The sequence below is a fragment of the Paramisgurnus dabryanus genome, chromosome 12 (genome assembly GCF_030506205.2).
Source record: "Paramisgurnus dabryanus chromosome 12, PD_genome_1.1, whole genome shotgun sequence".
In the NCBI taxonomy this organism is placed as follows: Eukaryota; Metazoa; Chordata; class Actinopteri; order Cypriniformes; family Cobitidae; genus Paramisgurnus; species Paramisgurnus dabryanus.
In genome coordinates, this window is record NC_133348.1 from 17,192,278 (window position 1) to 17,210,950 (window position 18,673).

Genomic DNA, 18,673 nt, shown 5'->3' on the forward strand with positions numbered 1-18,673 from the left:
ATTAGTTTTGTAATGTACTAGTTTTTGTTTCATGTGTAAAATCCCTGTAATTTCAGTGATTTTGGACATTTAAGGGGAATAGTTATAGTTACATAGTTTCAACCATAGACTTCATATACCCACCGACTCAGTTTTAAACTAATGGCTCTTTGGAATGACAATAAGTGGGACCTAGGCTGTTATAGTATGTTTAATTGCAGTTTTTGTCATATGTGCAGTTTGTTGTTCATATTAAGCTGTAACTCATTTCACATTTACTTGTTCAAATGAAATAAAATTCATATAATTTCTGAACATAGCATTGCATTTGTGTTTAAAAAATTAGTTTTTGACTTGAAACAGTTGCATATTAAACTTAAATTTAGCTTATCCTTCCAATTTTGTTGTTTTTTGGGGGCGTGTTAGAGTGGGATTCTGTTAGGTGGTCCTCAGAAAAAGATTGGAAGATAAAGTGGTCCTTGGGCTGAAAAAGTTTGAGAAACACTGCTTTAAAGACTAATACAGAGTCAGCAGATCTTGTCGCAACTGGAAGATCATTCCACGAATGAGTAACAGAACCAGAGAAATTACGCACTAGTGATTTTTTCCCTTTTTGGGATGGTACGGAGCGAAGGGATCTAGAAGGTACATACGTCTGTATTAAAGATTGAAGGTAAGGGGGTGCTGACCCAGTGCTGGTTTTAAAGGCCAGAAGCAGAGCTTTGAATTTGATGCAAACTGCTATAGGAAGCCAGTGTAACCTGATAAAAAAAAGGAGTGACGTATGGCCTCTTTGGCTACTAATGTATTTAGTATTAACAAATGCAGCCTTATTGTTAAGTTTTATGACATATTTTTTTTTTATAAATGCTTAAACTAGAGTGACCCTCAAAATTATGTTAGGCACATATTAATGTATAAATCTCCTTCCATTATATAACAAAATGTCAGATCTGATTTATTTCAAATAAATAGGCACATTTTCAAGGCAAATGTAAAACAAAATGAGGCTTTAAAGGTTTTCAAATCGATAAAAAAACAATATTACTTTATAATTCCATAATAAATATTTACTGTAAAAAAATAACACAGTCAGTGTCCCATGTTTTTTTTACCTTGTAACAAAATGACTTGGAGAGTAGTTCATAAAATGTAAAATGTTTAATGTTTTTCTGTAACAAATTCAGTGAAAGACTTGCAGGGTGACATTTGGAGTAGCAGCACTCAGCAGCTATCACAGCATGGATGACAGGTTGCATGAAGCGAATTCTGTGTTTGTGCCAGTTTATGTCTGCATGACACAGAAGCAATTACAAGCATAATCTCTAGCACTTTGGCTTCTTAAACTAACTGCAAATGTTAAACATTTAAACATTTCTTAAAGTTTAGACATCGAAACACTGGGAGAAACAGCATTAGGAGCCAACAGCGTTTTAACCTGCAACAATTTGTGGGCTTATATACACTATACAATATCTTAATAAATTATATTATTGTTTCAAATATGAACACCCTGAAATAGAGACAATATCTGAAGCATTGAAATTAACATTTTTCAACTCTGCAAAGAAACAGATGATTTCACCATGACAATAAATAGAAGAGCTTCGAACGAGCAAATATACCCAATTGTGATCACACAAGATGGATACAATGAATTACCCCCATATTAACTGGGTGATGCGTTTTGTGCCTTTATTGCATGTATGTTCTTTTACTAAATCACATATACTGCATTTTTCAAGCGTATGTGCTTGCAGTCCAGTGTAATATTTGCAGTTACACATTGTTAAACAGTTGTCAATCCTCAAAGCTATTGTCATCTGACACAAATGGCCTAGATGTATCTTCATAACCTTTAAATCATTGCACATATGCTACAGAGGTACCTCTCTGACCTGAGGTGACCTTTCCTGATATGGGCAAGTTACTAAAAAAAAACATAGACGTCCATCTTGTTTCTTTTGTTTAGCCAACAAAATTAGGGAGAAGCCAAAAATCATGTATCCTCCAGGAAAATTTCAATTTCGTTTTTATTTTTTGCAGCTGTCCTGAGAAAGGAGGAGAGACGGACATTTAAACGCCAACTGGCTCTTACCTCTCTGAAACAAAGTCCACCCTTTCCTCTGGATCCAATCAGGGCCTGGCCTCAGCCCATTCTCTTAGGACTCTGTGCCAAATCTCATGATCCCTTTCGTTGCAAATATTGTATTTATCCAGAGGTAGGAAAAACCCTCGGTACTAGCCAACCTACAGACACATGTTAAGTATTTTCTCCTTTAAGATCTTGAGGTGAAACTTGAAATGGTTTAATTCCTATTTCTAAAGTTAACATCCACACGTTAGGCATCTATTTTACATGGCGATGTGATGTCCACACATTGGTAATGTCCCTGCAAATTTTCCATAACGGAAAACGGCCCAAAATAAATGGCTCCTCTGTCCGGTATCTAGCACCTTTCGGTACACAGAAGAGTGAGGCAATAAAAACAACATTCCTTCATTTAGGAAAGGCTGAAAGTCGTCCTTTCGAAAGCAATTCCTGACGTTAACATAGTGTCTGAAGTTGTAAATCCATTTTGCATGCTGCTGCAAAACAACAGAAAAAAGAAAAATCAAAAAACAGGCAGCAGACACATGCCAAAGGTTTTTTCTTTTTCAAGTTCGCTGCTCGATGTTTCTCATTTGTCTATCTGTACTGAGGTGAGCCTGTGCTATCGTCAGACAGAAGCCCGTCCAGGTCGTCCTCCTCGAAGCCGTGAAAGGTGGACGCCTCGCTTTCGGACGTGTCGCCGAACATATCCAGGACTCCGGCCGTCCTCCTCTTCGGTCTCGCCCCAGCGACGCGTTCAGCTGACATGCATGACGGACATATCAGCATCACAGTGGAAACACACACAAGTAACACTGCAATCAACTAGGACTCATAATCCTCTGAGTTTGGACAACTTGCAGTATGTGCAGATACTTTAGTCTATGCATCTTTTATGTCTTATGCATTTTCAGTGGTCTGGATATGTGCATGTGCTGACTTAATGCAGCATTTATTAAGAGACCATTCATTAGGGATGCATTAATAAAATACTCATCAATTCTGATGTTATGGGAAATAAAATGCCACTATGAATTTAGTCATTACGACATGATAATGTACAGTTTGAAAAACTATTTAATTTGATATCTTTGCTAATTTAACAATCTTTAATGAAATGTTACGTGTTATTAAAGATTAACTTTAAGTGAGTGGCACACATAATATTAAATATTGCATAGAAAAATTGCCAAAAAATGGTCAGAAGCTGTCACTGGGGCAATACCCTTACAAAGGTCCTACTGTATATAGTATTTTCCAGACTAGAAGTTGCTCCGGAGTACAAGTCGCATCAGTCAAAAATACGTCGTGAAGACCATACCTGAGAAGCCAAATAGGCTAAAATAACATAACAAGCCAAATCAAGTTCACCAACCTCCCAAAGTCACTGCCCAATCACTGAATCCATTGAATTACATTAATACAAGAGCAGCATATAGCGGACTCTCACGGTTGTAGACGGTAATGGTTTCAGTTGGTTCATATGAATTAATTTTGACATATAAGTCGCACCTGACTATAAGTCACAGGACCAGCCACACTACGGGAAAAGTGTAACTTATAGTCCTGAAAATACAGTATGTACCATTTGGGTACAGGTATGCATGCATTTGGCACCAATATGTATCTTTAAGGTACTAATAGGCAGTCTTTGGTACCAGTATGTACCTCTGAGGTACTAATATGAACTATTTTGTTCTGAACAGGGTACTTACTGAAAGAGTTCCACCCCGGTGACAGTTAGGAACCATTTTATCTGACAGTATAAATACAACCCCAAAACAGAAAAAGTTGGGACACTGTAGAAATTGTAAGTAAAAAAGGAATGGAATAATTTACAAATCTCATAAACTTATATTTTATTCACAGTAGAATATAGATAACATATCAAATGTTGAAAGTAAGATATTTTGAAATCTCATGCCAAATATTGGCTCATTTTGGATTTCATGAGAGCTACACATTCCAAAAAAAGTTGGGACAGGTAGCAATAAGAGGCCAGAAAATGTAAATGTACATATAAGGAACAGTTGAAAGACCAATTTGCAACTTATTAGGTCAATTGGCAACATGATTGGGTATAAAAAGAGCCTCTCAGAGTGGCAGTGTCTCTCAGAGGTCAAGATGGGCAGAGAATCACCAATTCCCCCAATGCTGCAGCGAAAAATAGTTTTCTGAGTTTCTAAGAGAAAAATTGCAATGAGATTGAAGTTATCATCATCTACAGTGCATAATACCATTCAAAGATTCAGAGAATCGGGAACAATCTCTGTGCGTAAGGGTCAGGACCGGAAAACCATACTTGATGCCCGTGATCTTCGGGCTCTTAGATGGCACTGCATCACATACAGGAATGCTACTGTAATGGAAATCACAACATGGGCTCTGGAATACTTCCAGAAAACATTGTCAGTGAACACAATCCACCGTGTCATTCGCTGTTGCCAGCTAAAACTCTATAGGTCAAAAAAGAAGCCATATCTAAACATGATCCAGAAGCACAGGCGTTTTCCCTGGGCAAGGCTCATTTAAAATGGACTTTGGCAAAGTGGAAAACTGTTCTGTGGTCCAACGAATCCAAATTTGAAGTTCTTTTTGAACAACTGGGATGCCATTTCATCCAGACTAAAGAGGACAATGACAACCCAAGTTGTTATTAGCGCTCTTTTCAAAAGCCTGCATCTCTGATGGTTTGGGGTTGCATGAGCGTGTGTGGCATGGGCAGCTTACACATCTGGAAAGGCACCATCAATGCTGAAAGGTTTATCCAAGTTCTAGATACATATGATCCCATTCAGACGTCGTCTCTTTCAGGGAAGACCTTGCATTTTCCAACATGACAATGCCAGATCACATACTGCATCAATTACAACATCAAGACTGCATAGAAGAAGGATCTGAGTACTGAAATGGCCAGCCTGCAGTCCAGAGGCCTCATTTATCAAGCGTGCGTACGAACAGAAGTGTGCGTAAAGTGTGCGTAGGAACAGTTTTACGCAAAGTGTGGAATTTATCAAATTGTACATATACATAGAAATGTGTGTAAATATACGCACACCTCGGAGTATGCGTACGCAGAGCATCTAGTGGTATAATAGCGATACTACACAGGACCGTCCATCCCCAGTGTTAAAAGAACACTTTGTCTATTTATTATCCACCCCCAGGTGTTAAAAATGATTACTGTTAATAAAGTAACTGCAAATCAGTATTGAAGTTAATTAATGAAATAAGTGTCTAACCCTATATAAGAAAGCTCCGTCAAATGCTTGACACAGTGCAATGGCTTAGCTTGCATTATTGGAAGACTTGGCAAATCATCCATTCCGCCGGGAGCGCGTTTTCAGAGATCGCGCCGATGATGCTGGTTATATGCGGCTGTCCAAGCAAAGTTCTGTCATTGTCTGTCCTCCTACAGATTTCACGTCGGTGTGCTGTGACGCGTTTTTCTTTTTTTTTTTTTTGGCTGATAATTTAATGTCAAACCACTTTTTTATTTCTAGAAGTGTTCTCATACCCAACGGAATTAAACTCACTGGTATGTTCCCATGCAGATTTGTTTTCTCTAGTTAGTCATTCCTCCCGTACTAAGTGAACCAAACAGATGTGTTTTTAAATGTGTCTGTAAAGTTCCTCTTTTTCGCTCTCTTTGCCATTATTGCGATGAGGGAAAAAGCACAACCACGTGACTTATAACGGGAGGTGTTGTCACCATATATGGTTCATTGGAGGCGTTTCGGAATGCAAATGACCATGAACGTGCACGAGCATGGTGCTTAAGAACAAGTGGGATATATCATCAAGGATTACTTACTGATGTGCGTACGAACCCGGTGCGCACGTTTGATAAATCCTGATTTTTTTGTACTTAGACACATTCTAAATTTCATTCGTAGGTACAAATATAGAACATTTTCAACGCACTGTTGATAAATGAGGCCCCTGATCTTTCACCCATAGAAAAGATTTGGTGCATCATAAAGAGGAAGATGCGACAAAGAAGACCTAAGACAGTTGAGCAACTAGAAGTCTGTATTAGACAAGAATAGGACAACATTCCTATTCCTAAACATTGGTCCTCCTCCAGTTGTTCCTTGTATGTACATTTAACTTTTCTGGCCTCTTATTGCTACCTGTCCCAACTTTTTTTGGAATGTGTAGCTCTCATGAAATCCAAAATGAGCCAATATTTGGCATGACATTTCAAAATATCTTACTTTCAACATTTGATATGTTATCTATATTCTACTATGAATAAAATATAAGTTTATGAGATTTGTAAATTATTCCATTCTTTTTTAACTCACAATTTCTACTGTGTCCCAACTTTTTCTGTTTTGGGGTTGTATATTACTTAAGCATACATCACTTGGTCTCTCCCTCTGTCTGCTATTTGCAAGCTTTAATGAATCACAGCCAAGAAAGAAATGAAAACAAAGAATGGAAGCATATGAGCAAATAAATGTGCATGTGAACTAAGATAATTTATAATGTCCTAAGAGTTAAAAAAAAATTATTGAAGGAAATAAATGTGGGTAAGTTGACCCCATTTACCAGCAAGAGCACTAAAATGTAAACCACAAGCACTTAAAGAAATGAAGAGAGGGAGCGGAGACACGTGTCAAATATAACTGTATGTTTTCACTGCAGGGTTTGACTGTCACAATACACATTAATAACTGTCTAAATACAAACGTCAGACTAATTTTCCAGTATCAAGTGATCATTGCAGAGAACCAATTTAGAGATTGTTTATTTTCTCAAGTTGAATGTGTTTTAAACTTAGATTTATACTCATTCGAATGCATTAGGATTCATTAGTAGTTATTTAATAAACCCTACAAAATCCCATGATGTTTGCCTACTCTGAAAATATGACTTGTGGCTGTTTACTTATGTATTGATGTGACAGATTAGAGTAGAAACACACCTCACATGGAGGTTTGGGAAATAAGGGAATACTTTGAACATGACGAGGATACAAAAATCATTGTACTGTGGTATTGACTGTGAAAAAGGACAGAAGTTGTTTACTATTTTGTATAAATGGGCATTAGCCAGATTTATAACGTATGCTTTGGCACACAACACATAAACATGCCACATTTTTCCTGTGAAACTCTCGAGGCAAATTCATTGCACTCTGTTCCACCTGACACTATCACTGACAAGCAACTTAATAGCAATGGCACTGTAAAAAGGCATTGCTTAATAAGTTATTGAATATTTAAATCTTTAAATAAATTTGTGATGTTTGATTTAGGCTACTGTTTACATTTTTACTGGAATTTATTTCTGCTCAAATGTTGTGAAGCCACCTTTAAAACAGATGGTGCTCTGAAAAACCGCATTAAGCAGTAATAACTCTAACCCGCTGTGCTAGTTTCCAGGACACAGATTAAGCCTGGTAACACCTCTATTAAAATATTCAAAAATTTAGGAAAATGACAAGGTAAGGCAAAGCGGACCCAAATCACAAACAATTAGACAGAAAAAAAACAGGAAAACATGCTCTCATGAAAAGATGGGATATGCACAAAGAAGCTGGGGAAATGTACTATTGATGCAAAACATGGTAATGCATTAAATGATGTTTCTTTAAATATTTTTTCTTTTAGAAAGTACATATATACAGTTATGGACTTTAAATAAATATATTTAAATGAACTTTCTAATCAACATGAAAAATGTAAAGCAAATCTTAATTTCTAAGAAATTTAATATTATACATTTTTTGGTGCTGCCGTGTTTAATATTGTGTATATGTGTGGATGACCACCCCCCTAACTTTTTCACATTTAGCCACTAAAAGTAAGAAAAAGTTAAAGTCGCCATGAAAATAAAATGAAAAACTTTCATTTGTTTTGGAATATTGTGGCATCTTTTTTTACAAATGACTTATCTTCCGAGGGGCGCAAATTCAAAATATGTATTTGGAATGTCATCTGTGTTGCACGTGTTTTTAAAATATGTGCTTGTTGCGTCATGTGAACCATGCGCATAACGTGTTTTGTCAAAATAAGTGCCTGTTGCACACGGGGCAAAACAGTTTATGATAAAAGAGACGCTCACGTTCACAAAATACATACATTATGCGAGTATCTGGCAAACGTGAGTGTCTCTTTTATCATAAACCCTTTAGACACTTATTTTGACAAGACACGTGATGCACATAGGATAACTCGATGCGCTGAACACATATTTTGAAATTACGAACCACACACTTGACGGGCTACCTACATGTTGTGACGAACTTCGCATCAGCGCGCCCTCGATAAAAGACGTGACCGGCCGCCACTGGTCACCACATGTAAAATAAGGCATTCGCTACTTCTGTTTCATGGCGACTTTAAAAGACAACATCTTAGTGACCTTACATACAGCTACTGTAATCTGCCCCATTTTAGAATGTAAGATGTCTCTGAATGACATCTTGGTCAACCTATGCCATTTATTTTTGTTTTATTCACTCAACCCGATTAAATGATTAGGCTGTAATATATAAAAGACAGGTCTTCCTCAGTGTGAGATGAAGACCAGGAGGTGAATGCGCACTTTTTGATCTAACATGGGCAGATACTGTAACTGTGAGTGATAAAGAAGTGAAGGGACTCACCAGAGCGGCCACAGTCCGAGCATGACACCAGACCTTCAGCCTGGCCTGTCTTCCTGTTAGAGCCCGAGTCTCCCAGACAGAAATCACAGTAGTCATTGGGGATGATCGAACCATCAGGCCCTTTCTGTGCTGTAAAATTAGAGTGATTCCATTAAAAACCATTCTACTTATAAGAATTGACACGACAATCCCACAATGCACTGCCCAATGTGACAATATAATTGTGAAAATGTGCCTGTTAAATATATTATATTAGCTTACGTTTGTGGTTCTCAGGGTGGTGGATAGGAGGAGATTGGGGTATTTCAGGTTCTCGTTCTTCTCCTCCCTCCTCTTCAGCAAGGTGAGTGTGAGCATAATGGTAGCTTAGTCCAGGACGGTTTTTGTAACGTTTTCCACAAACTTAAAAAAAGAGATCAGTTTCAATTAGATTTATTTAACTGGCAAAATAAACTCAAACAAATTGTATGTAGTCCAATGTTAAACTACTCTAATAAGCAAGCTGGTGCACTAACACACATCTAAATTCTCAAAGCAGCTGCTAGATTGAACACCATCACAAAAACTACACAGCATGACCTCAGCCAGGGAAAGAGAGGGGGGATTTGCTTTAAAAACTGTGTTCAACATATGTTTATTAGCACATCAACTCCACTATGAGTCTTAAACACCCCATGAAGTAACCATAAAGTGCACTAAAAACTATTAGAATACTCATATGGGATTTATCAAACATGGTGTTAATGTGTTTTTATTGGCTACAGAATAAAAATGTCCTGCTTTAAATGATCATAAATCTTAAAACATATAACCTTTCACTAAACTCTGTCAAACATCAGTATCAATTGCAGCATTTACTTAGCCTGGGTTTCCCCATGCTGCCTTGCGCACAAATTTATTCAAGCTGCAAGTCTAGCATGTAAACCATGGACCAATTTTTCCCCTAAAATAGGGAACCAAGACGATAACGACGTCTATGTGACACACCAAAGCAGTTTTGTTTATCCAACACGCCAGCAGATGCGAAGTTACTTTTCAATGCAGCCTTAGATAGTTGTCTAAGTAGTTTTGAACGCAAGTTTATTTAAAAAAAAAAGAGCAACTTTAGAAGATGTTTGGATATGGCAAGACGTTAGCCACAGAGTTTTATAGGACCAACCTGCAAGGCATTGTCGTCGACAAAGTCCATTTAACTTATAAATGGTAAGTGATATTTATTAATATCATATTGTCATTATGCCTGTACTGTGGTTGTCACAGTGCCACTAAGTTGTGTTGCTTTCAATATCAAAATACAGCTACCTGTTTAGTTGAATAGCTTTCAGCTGTGTGCACACGTACCGATAAAAGTTGTACATACGTCATCTGGTATAATTGAAACAATTGGCTATGAGCTACGTACAGATGCATTTGATAGACATTCGTAGCGTCCAATAAATGGCTCTGGGCATTCGTAAACCACGCCTCAAATACGAGAAAGTGAGCATGTCGTTCCCAGACCACGTCTCATTCTCTATGAGACTGGTCTGGTGTTAGCCAGGCTAGCATTTACTAACAAAGTGAGAACAATATTTGGACTTTTTAATTTGGAATTCTGCATCTCTATCCTGAAGAAATTTATAAATAATAATTAAAACAGATAAGCAATTACAAATTTGGTTTAGATTTATTTCAGTCTGCATCACACAGATTTTGTTACATTTACAATATATGTTTTTTACATTACCTTAAAGTCAACATAAATATAAAAGCCTACCATATTTTTTACCTACATGTAAATAGACTTTATGTCCCCACTGTTATTGTGCATGATTCACCATTGTGTCTTTTTAATGTTTTCATCAAAATGTAATGATTCTTCACCTCTGGACTGACTTTTGCTTTTTTGATGTAACCAAGGGTGTCTAAGACAGGGAAAATTTTGAAGTCTGGAATTCCTAGTTTGAAACTTCAAAGGAGAAAAAAATTCTCTGATTTTCAAGATTCCAAAGAGGTTCTGAGTTATATGACATCACAGCCTGTTTTCATATCAGCTAATCAAACCCCAGAGGACAAAGTGATGTCTCACCTTATAGTTATATAATGTTTTTTTAACACTATAAAAACAAACGGTGCTAAACAGCACTAAAAGTGGTTCTTGGCTCATAATCATAGAGGAACCACCGATGAAGTACCTGTGTAGAACCATATGTGGCACTATAGTGGTGCTATATGACCCCCGTATGGTTCTTCATAGGTGCTATATAGCACTAAAAATGGTTCCTCTATGATAACAAGCCAAGACTCACTTTCAGTGTTATTAAGCACTGTTTGTTTTTAGGGTGTAGCTCAGAAAGAAGTCATATTACAGTAGCTAAATGACCTGGGAATGCCGTTTCATGTTGTCTTTAAGATTCCAGCTCAACTCATGTTTTTCTAAACAACCAATGTAATGTGTATGAAAAATAACAATCAGTGTTTTTTTTTAGGCCACGGATATTAAAGTCTCCATCATACATCTGTCAACTACTACTTCCGTCTTTAAATGACCCATATTATGCAAAATTCACTTTTACAAGGTGTTTGGACATAAATGTGCTTTGGCAGTATGTGAACACAACCACCCTACTATGAAAAACAATCCACACACTTCTCATTAGACATGCTGTTCTGATTCTCTTGTTAATGTGATGTCACACTAGCAAACCTCTGCCCACAGCCACTTACTGACTGGTTAACTTTACCCAAAAGCTTTTCTAAATCTGTTTGTTAGGACGTTGTAACACTAATGCAGCTGAATATACTATAGTCCCAAACTGTTTATAGGAATTAGGGATGCACCGAATCCAGGATTCGGATTCGGCCGAATACTGGGCTTTTTGACGGGGTTCGGATTCGGATGAGCTTTTTCTTTCGGTGAGCCTTAGGGGCTGGACACACCAAAACTTTAAACACAGCTGAAAACGCCTTGAGGACGCCAAATTCCAGCTGTTTTTCAGCCGAGCGCTTGGTAGCTGTGATGCTTCAGCTGTGAGCCGGTTGGTTGCTGTGGTAATCTATCTCCCGCCCCTTCTCCACTGTAATTGGACGGCCGTGTGAAATCTGACATTGACGAGCGGAGCTTCTCACTCAAAGTTAAATATAGTTTTCAGCGCGGAGCTGCTTGCTTATTGTAAAAACGAGCGTGTCGCAACGCATCGCTTTCATTATGCATAGGCTTATGGTAATTGTCAAAATAGTTTTTCCAACTTGTCATCCTGGCATAATGTACAGTTAAAATTAAATAAAATGAAAAATACACTGCTGTGGACGTTGTTTACTTCAGTAATGTGTTTTACTGTGTTAATGGAATAAGGATGCGAGTAGGATTCGGTATTCGGATTCGGCCGAATCTTAAACGGTGGATTCGGGATTCGGCCGAACCTAAAAAATCTGGATTCGGTGCATCCCTAATAGGAATCAGATCTATTTTTAACCAAAAACGCATAAAAACATGACTTTTTTTATCTCGCCGCCCCCGTGTTTTGGACATGCTATAACAAATTATATTATTTTAATTTTGAGCTGAAACTTAACAGACACATTCTAGGTGCACTTGAGACTTAAACTACACTTAGAAAAACAAAGACTTTTGACACCTTCAGATCACACTAGGGCTGGGCGATTTTCCAGATTTGAGCGATTAATTTAAATTTCTCTTTTGAAGCGATTTTAATATTATTTAAATCAGGGAATTGAGATTTTGAATGGAGGTTTTTTCCAGTCAAAGTGAAACAGTGCAGAAATCGTCTGATTACACGACAGGGTTATAATGCATTAAAAATGAAATGGCAGCCGCCCAGGCAAAATGTCAAAACTCTGAAATCAATTATGAGTTTAGGTCTAGTTTTCACATTTAAGCTACCTTATTTCACATTTAAGCTACCTTATTTACCTATATTTCTAAACAATAAAAAAGGAAAATTATTTTATATGTTGGTAAAACTTTTTCTGGATTAAAACTTTAGTTTCTTTAACCAGATGTTCTTGCATCTTATAAAAATAATGTTTTTTGGAAAGAGCATGTTAGGCTACTGTACGTATTGTTGTAGTTACGTAAAAACATCAAAAATTGAAATGTGAATCGGTCAAATGTTCTAAAAAAAAAAAAAAAAAAACGCCCAGCCCTAGATCACGCACCTATTTAAAGCTTATTTTGTAAAGACTGAATCATACAGATGTAAGGCAGAACATACACTACAGAAATGCAAAGCAGCAGCATGCATTTTATTTCAGCCCATCAAGAATCAATCTTTCCAGCTATGCAGTGGTTGGGTAACCGATAATATTGTCTGTAGTCTAAAAAGCAGCAATGAGAAGGCTATGCCAACTATTTAGATGAAAATAAGCAGTGTCACAAGCCATGCATGATAGCTTTTTGGCCATACAGCAGCTAATGTGAAAAGGTATAACCAGCTGGTTAAAGTTAGTATTTTCTCCACAACAACCATTGACTGGTTAGCCTTGTCATTAGCATAGCCCACATATCTGAGCAAGAGAGAGATGGCAACATGGCTGAATACCTGAGTCAGTAGTTTTTGAATTATGCTTTTGTTTGTATCTGTCTGAAACAGAAAAGACACATAGCAAAAGAAGAGACAGAAAACAAAAACAGGAAGTTACATACAAAGAGGTATCTGGAAACCCAAGTAGATGCTTTCTCCTCCAGAAAAGTTTTTTTTTCAGGTAACACATGCGCTTGCTGTATTAACAGATCACCATGCCAAGATCGGAAAAACAGTACCATATGTACCATTTGACATATAAGTAAAGACGTTTTTGTTTGTGTGTTTGTTTCATGGGATCACAGATTAGAACAGACAAACAGAATTTCAGTCAAAATAAAATTAAATCTCATGATTAAAATGCAGACAATAAACTTTACCTAACATTACTTTTTTATATTTTATTCTAATAATAGAAGATTAATTTATACTATTATACTACAACAAATGGTATGCTTATACAGTACAGTATATAAATAATGTACAGTCACCTGGTAACAGTAAAAACCCTGACAGGATGATTTTTATAATTTTAAAGGGATTTCTTTGCAATAACGATCTCCTGACTGCACATTATTGATTAAATAAATAGTTGTCTAAAAAGCAGGATAAGTGAATTACTACAGTAAACATGAAATGTTGATTTAATTAGTTTAAATTAATTTAAGTGAGACGAAAGAAAGTGTAGTGATACAAAACACAAACTACCGCAAGATGTTACCCTAAAAATGTTGCACTGACCAATCACAAGCAAGTATTCCAGATAGTTCAGTTAAAACGTCTTGAACTACAAAAAAAGATTTGAATAAAATCTGCTACAGGCTTTAAAGCTTTAGACACAGATTAGTGAGTGTTGAAATAAGCACTTACTGTCACACACGTAGGGTTTATCCTGATCATCATTAACCACTGCTTCTGTTCGCCTGCGTCCAGAGCCTCGACCCTAAACAACATAAATATATTACAAAACCACATGGCAATCACGTCATTTCTTAATTACTTTGTCTTGTATTTATTTTGAACATTTATATACAGTACTGTACAAAATTCCTAGGCCACCATGTCACTGTTAGATACCATATACAGGGTTCCCACACCTTAGTTTACTTCAAATTCAAGGACCTTTCAAGGACTTTCCAGGTCCAATACCTCAAATTCAAGGACTTAATGTGGGGACACATTTCAAGTGAGAGCAAGGTTACATTGTGTTACCTTTTAAAATACATTGTTACAGTTTCCTTTCGAGGGAACTCGCGCTGCATCACTGCGGTGACACTTTGGGGACGCCTCCAGGGGTAAGTGCGTCTGAATGTGTATATCAAGTTTAACCAATGGTGAGGCTTAACAACAAAGACAGGGTGATGCGGGAGCCAGGAAATTTATCGCAATCTGAAATATTGCCAAAGACGGCATTACAGGGAAGCAGGAAGTATGGCAAGGGAGACGCAGCGTCTCGTTCCCTTCTCAGGGAACAACAGTTACATACTTAACCTGAGATGTTTTCATGTGTCAAACACAAGTATGCAAAAAAGCATTTTGGTATGAATCAACATTTATATACTGAAGATATAAGCATTTAAAGCAAACAGTTTAGCATGTGTGTTTAAAAAATCTAGAATTTTTATGATATTATTATGCTACACTACACAGGGAATAATATGGATTTTTTTCCAGAAAACTTCTTGCATAAAATAGATTCAAGCACTTTCAATGACCTGTATCTATGGTTGTATATTTTCAAAACATTCACACACTTTCAAGGATTTCAAGGACCCGTGGGAACCCTGCATATATAATGACCATATATAATAAATTATTTGTCAGCCTCTTTATTAGAATCAGAAAATATAGGAAATGTATATGCAGTATGTACAGAATAAATTTATAAGCTAACGTGTGAAAAATTTAGTGTGATTTCCCCTATACACTTGAGCAATAGCAGGAACCTGCAGGCTCTCTTAATCCTAAATTAAATGAAACCCTAATGATCTAATTTACTTCATTTATATTTTTTATTTATTTTTATTTATTTTTTACCTCCTCAGTCTTCTGCTTTTACATCTTTTATTCTTCTTTGTATGAATCTTGCATTTTTTTTATTCCTCACACACCCGCTGCATGCTTTGAGGAGTCGTGCTCATCACTCACCCTGCCTTTGTTTCGATGCTTCCTCTTTGGTGTGTCCACTTCAAAATCTTCATCGTCATGGAAACCATCACCGTTTTCGTCCGCCTCAAGCACCCTCTTCAGAGAATGAAAAACAGTTGGGGTAAGTGATTAGATAACATAAAGATCAATGTTCTGCACAAAAGAAGATAGCAGTCCATATATCTGCAGTGACTTGATTTCCGTACGAATGATGGAATGCTCAAACATTCCGGTCTTTCTCTGCAAATACAGAACGTAAGACGGACGAGAGAAAATGTATCAGTAGACAATATAGATGAACATGAGAACTTTAAAAATGAATAACTCTTTATATAATTTTTTTTTTTGGTGCTACTCATGGCTCCTTTGACATGTCAGCAGTCAATAATCTTGAGATGAATATTGGTTTACATGGGACAGATTCTTCTTTTAAAAAATATTATATATAATAAATTGAGGTGCATAGACACTTTGCTATTTGAATGCTGCAGTGAGGTGGAATCTGGAGTCTAGTGGTCATTGCCCTATTAGTGCAATATTGTTTGCCAGAAGGTAGGAAGCAAAACAGCTTGCGGCTGACGTCTTGGATGATGGACTGGGCTTAACAGTGACAGTGAATGGTGTGTGTATCACTGATTGCTGATATAATGCTTTGTGCCATCGCCACAACCCTTTCCAGGACATATCTGCGAGGTTTGGATGTACATTTATGCATTTGGCAGACACTTATTCAAAGCAGGTTATAGTGCATTCAAGCTGTACATTTTACTGGCGTTGCCAGTGTCATGTTTTACCAACTGAGCTACAAGAAAGCTGCAAAGAATAAAGAAGATTTCTATTGTGATAAAGCACATTGCAGCTCACCGTTTTAAGATATGTACCTATTTTTATATCCACCAGAAATCTGACAGTTTAGAAGCTCTCCACTCTTTGCATCATGCAAATGAATTGTGCTGCTGCTGCGAGACTGATATATTATCTTGCATGCAAAACCAGGGAAATCCTTCGGAAAGGACGTATGTTACCTGGATTTCCAGCAATGTCTCTTCCTCTTTAGCGTTGTTGTTTCTTTTGTCCAGGAGTCCATCACCCCTTAGCAGTGCCTCGAGAGCTGTGGCCTCTGTGGGCGGGGCTTCCCTCTTGGCCATCAACTCCGCCTCTAAAAGAGAAACAAAGAGGAAGATGACAACAAGATCAGGTAGTCAGCCAATTGAACAAGCTTGGAGACCATTCAAATTTTTTCTGCTTTCCATTAGTTTTGAATACAATACATTTTAAAATGACAAACAATAGTATCATCATAATATGAAATTAACTAGTTAAATCTTAAAACATTTTCTGCTTCTTTAATTTCTAAAACTAAATTAAGCAAGATATGAGCAAACCCAACTGTTGGTTTAAATAAACCTTGAAATTGAAACAAGCCAGCATAGGTTACATTTATTTATACCCAACAGTTGAGTTATTCTATAACTTACCCAACCAGGGGTTAAAACATCCCAGTATTTTAATAAATGTCAATAACTTATTTTCCGCTGCTGTACTTGTCACTGTCCAGTTGTCTGTCATATACAGCCATTCAGCCAATGTCTCAGAAGTTAGCGGGAGTGAGAAAATGGCAAAAAAATTAAAAACGCCTACAGCTTTCAAAGCCGAAGTGTGGAAGCACTTTGGCTTTAAAAAAAAGTTTTGCAATGTACCGCAAAATGCAGCACATTGTATCGTATTGTGATACACCGTATCATGGGTCATGTATGGTGATAGGTATCGTATCGTGAGGTCCTTGCCAATACCCAGCTCTACGTAAGATAGTTAAATACGGACGCTGGAATCCTACATCTGTCAAGTGATAATGATTTTATATAATGATTTTATAATGCTTCTTTTAAAATATCATTACTTTGTTAAATCTCAATGTACAAATCAAAATGTTAATGTAACAGCAGCTGTTCTGACTTAAAGGTGCAAATTTGTCCCTTGCGCCAAATAGTTTTACATTTACATTTGCTACCATTGTGAAATGCCTATGCAGGCATTCTGGTTGACTACCTACTGTAGTTTCGAAGACTGCTGAATTACTTGTCACGAACCCATCTCATACTGGCATCAGTTTCACACAAGCAAACAGATTGTGAGTGTGTGCACGTGTGAGTCAGCCCAGATCAGTCTGAGTAGTTTCTTGGGCATACCGTCAAGTATTTTATGAGATGTACAGCTTTTAAAGCCTTATTAAAGGTGAAGCTCTGGGTGCTGTAGATAAATGAAAGATGTGTAGATATGGGAGAGAAAAAGTGTCTCCAGCTGTGCCCTTAAAGTGCTTTCGGCTTCTGACGACAGTATCACGTGTGTGCCGAGAGATCCCCACCCATTCATGCTTCTTAATCTACAAAATGCAGTTTTAAACTGCCGTGTACATATGACATATGTCAATGTTTGCGTGAGTTTCTCTCCTTGTCTTCTTTCTCTTTGTGTCTGATTGAGTCGAGACACGTACGTCCCCTGGGAAGGAGACGAAAATAGCACAGACTGCCAGTCAGGGGCTGATTGCAACCAACCATCCCCCACATTCATCCTCCAACCACGTACAACCAAGAGGCTAAGAGAGGTTGATATATACAGACACATATCATAAGGTCTAAATAAGTACTCCATAATAAAGCAATGAGATATTAATGCATGACTTTAAATCATGCAAATGGGTAAAAAGCCATGACTGGGAAAATATTAACTGCACCACGTTTTTTTCAAAATAATGATATTTGGTGTTGTCACCAAATAGTGTTGTGTATATAAAATGGACAAAACATCCCGACTGAATCGGTTTATTGAATTACAGACCGTTCTACACGCCATCTGTTGTGGAAAAAAGCAGGGCCGACAGACCGCATGTGAAGATTTACATTGGAATCGCGCATGCCTGCTTGTCGTTATAAAGCAGGCGTGGATTGGATATTGGACACAATCATGTTTACAGTGGCTTACCAGTGTGTGCTTCACAGAAATGCTCAAGACAAACACACTGAGAGATGGGAAGCACAGGAATTTCGTCCAGGCCAGAACTATGCCTCGCTATTGTGTAAACACTACAATTCCAGGACTTGAGAAATTACATACCTTTAATGTGTCATTATGTGCAATGCTGAAATACTTTCCCCTACCACAACTATAAGCCATCTGGAGATTTGTATTACCACAAACAGTGTAAACACTGGTGCTATTAAAGCATTGCTGTTTGTTTGAGCATCCTGACCAACCAAACACAGCAACACTGCCTCAACCGGATTACCAAGGTTTGTCTGACCAATGGCACAACGG

General features: G+C 37.3%; 1 protein-coding gene across 6 annotated transcripts in view; it reads right to left on the bottom strand.

Annotated features, from left to right (window-relative positions):
* The window catches only part of dpf3 (double PHD fingers 3), a 47,313-nt gene that overhangs the window by 8,644 nt on the left and 19,996 nt on the right, over window positions 1-18,673 (bottom strand). The window contains exons 4-10 of one of the 6 annotated variants that reach the window (XR_010528773.2): window positions 16,384-16,517; window positions 15,359-15,454; window positions 14,081-14,153; window positions 13,229-13,270; window positions 8,949-9,089; window positions 8,688-8,816; window positions 2,078-2,832 (exon numbers count right to left, since the gene is read on the bottom strand). Coding sequence is in view for 5 of the 6 variants with exons in the window: in XM_065256911.1 (XP_065112983.1) it covers window positions 2,669-2,832; window positions 8,688-8,816; window positions 8,949-9,089; window positions 13,229-13,270; window positions 14,081-14,153; window positions 15,359-15,454; window positions 16,384-16,517 (779 nt within the window). In the remaining variant the exon portion in view is untranslated. Of the gene's footprint in view, window positions 1-1,121; window positions 2,833-8,687; window positions 8,817-8,948; window positions 9,090-13,228; window positions 13,271-14,080; window positions 14,154-15,358; window positions 15,455-16,383; window positions 16,518-18,673 lie in introns of those variants that run through there. The other 5 variants (XM_065256912.1, XM_065256911.1, XM_065256909.2 and 2 more) reach the window with 5 other exon arrangements.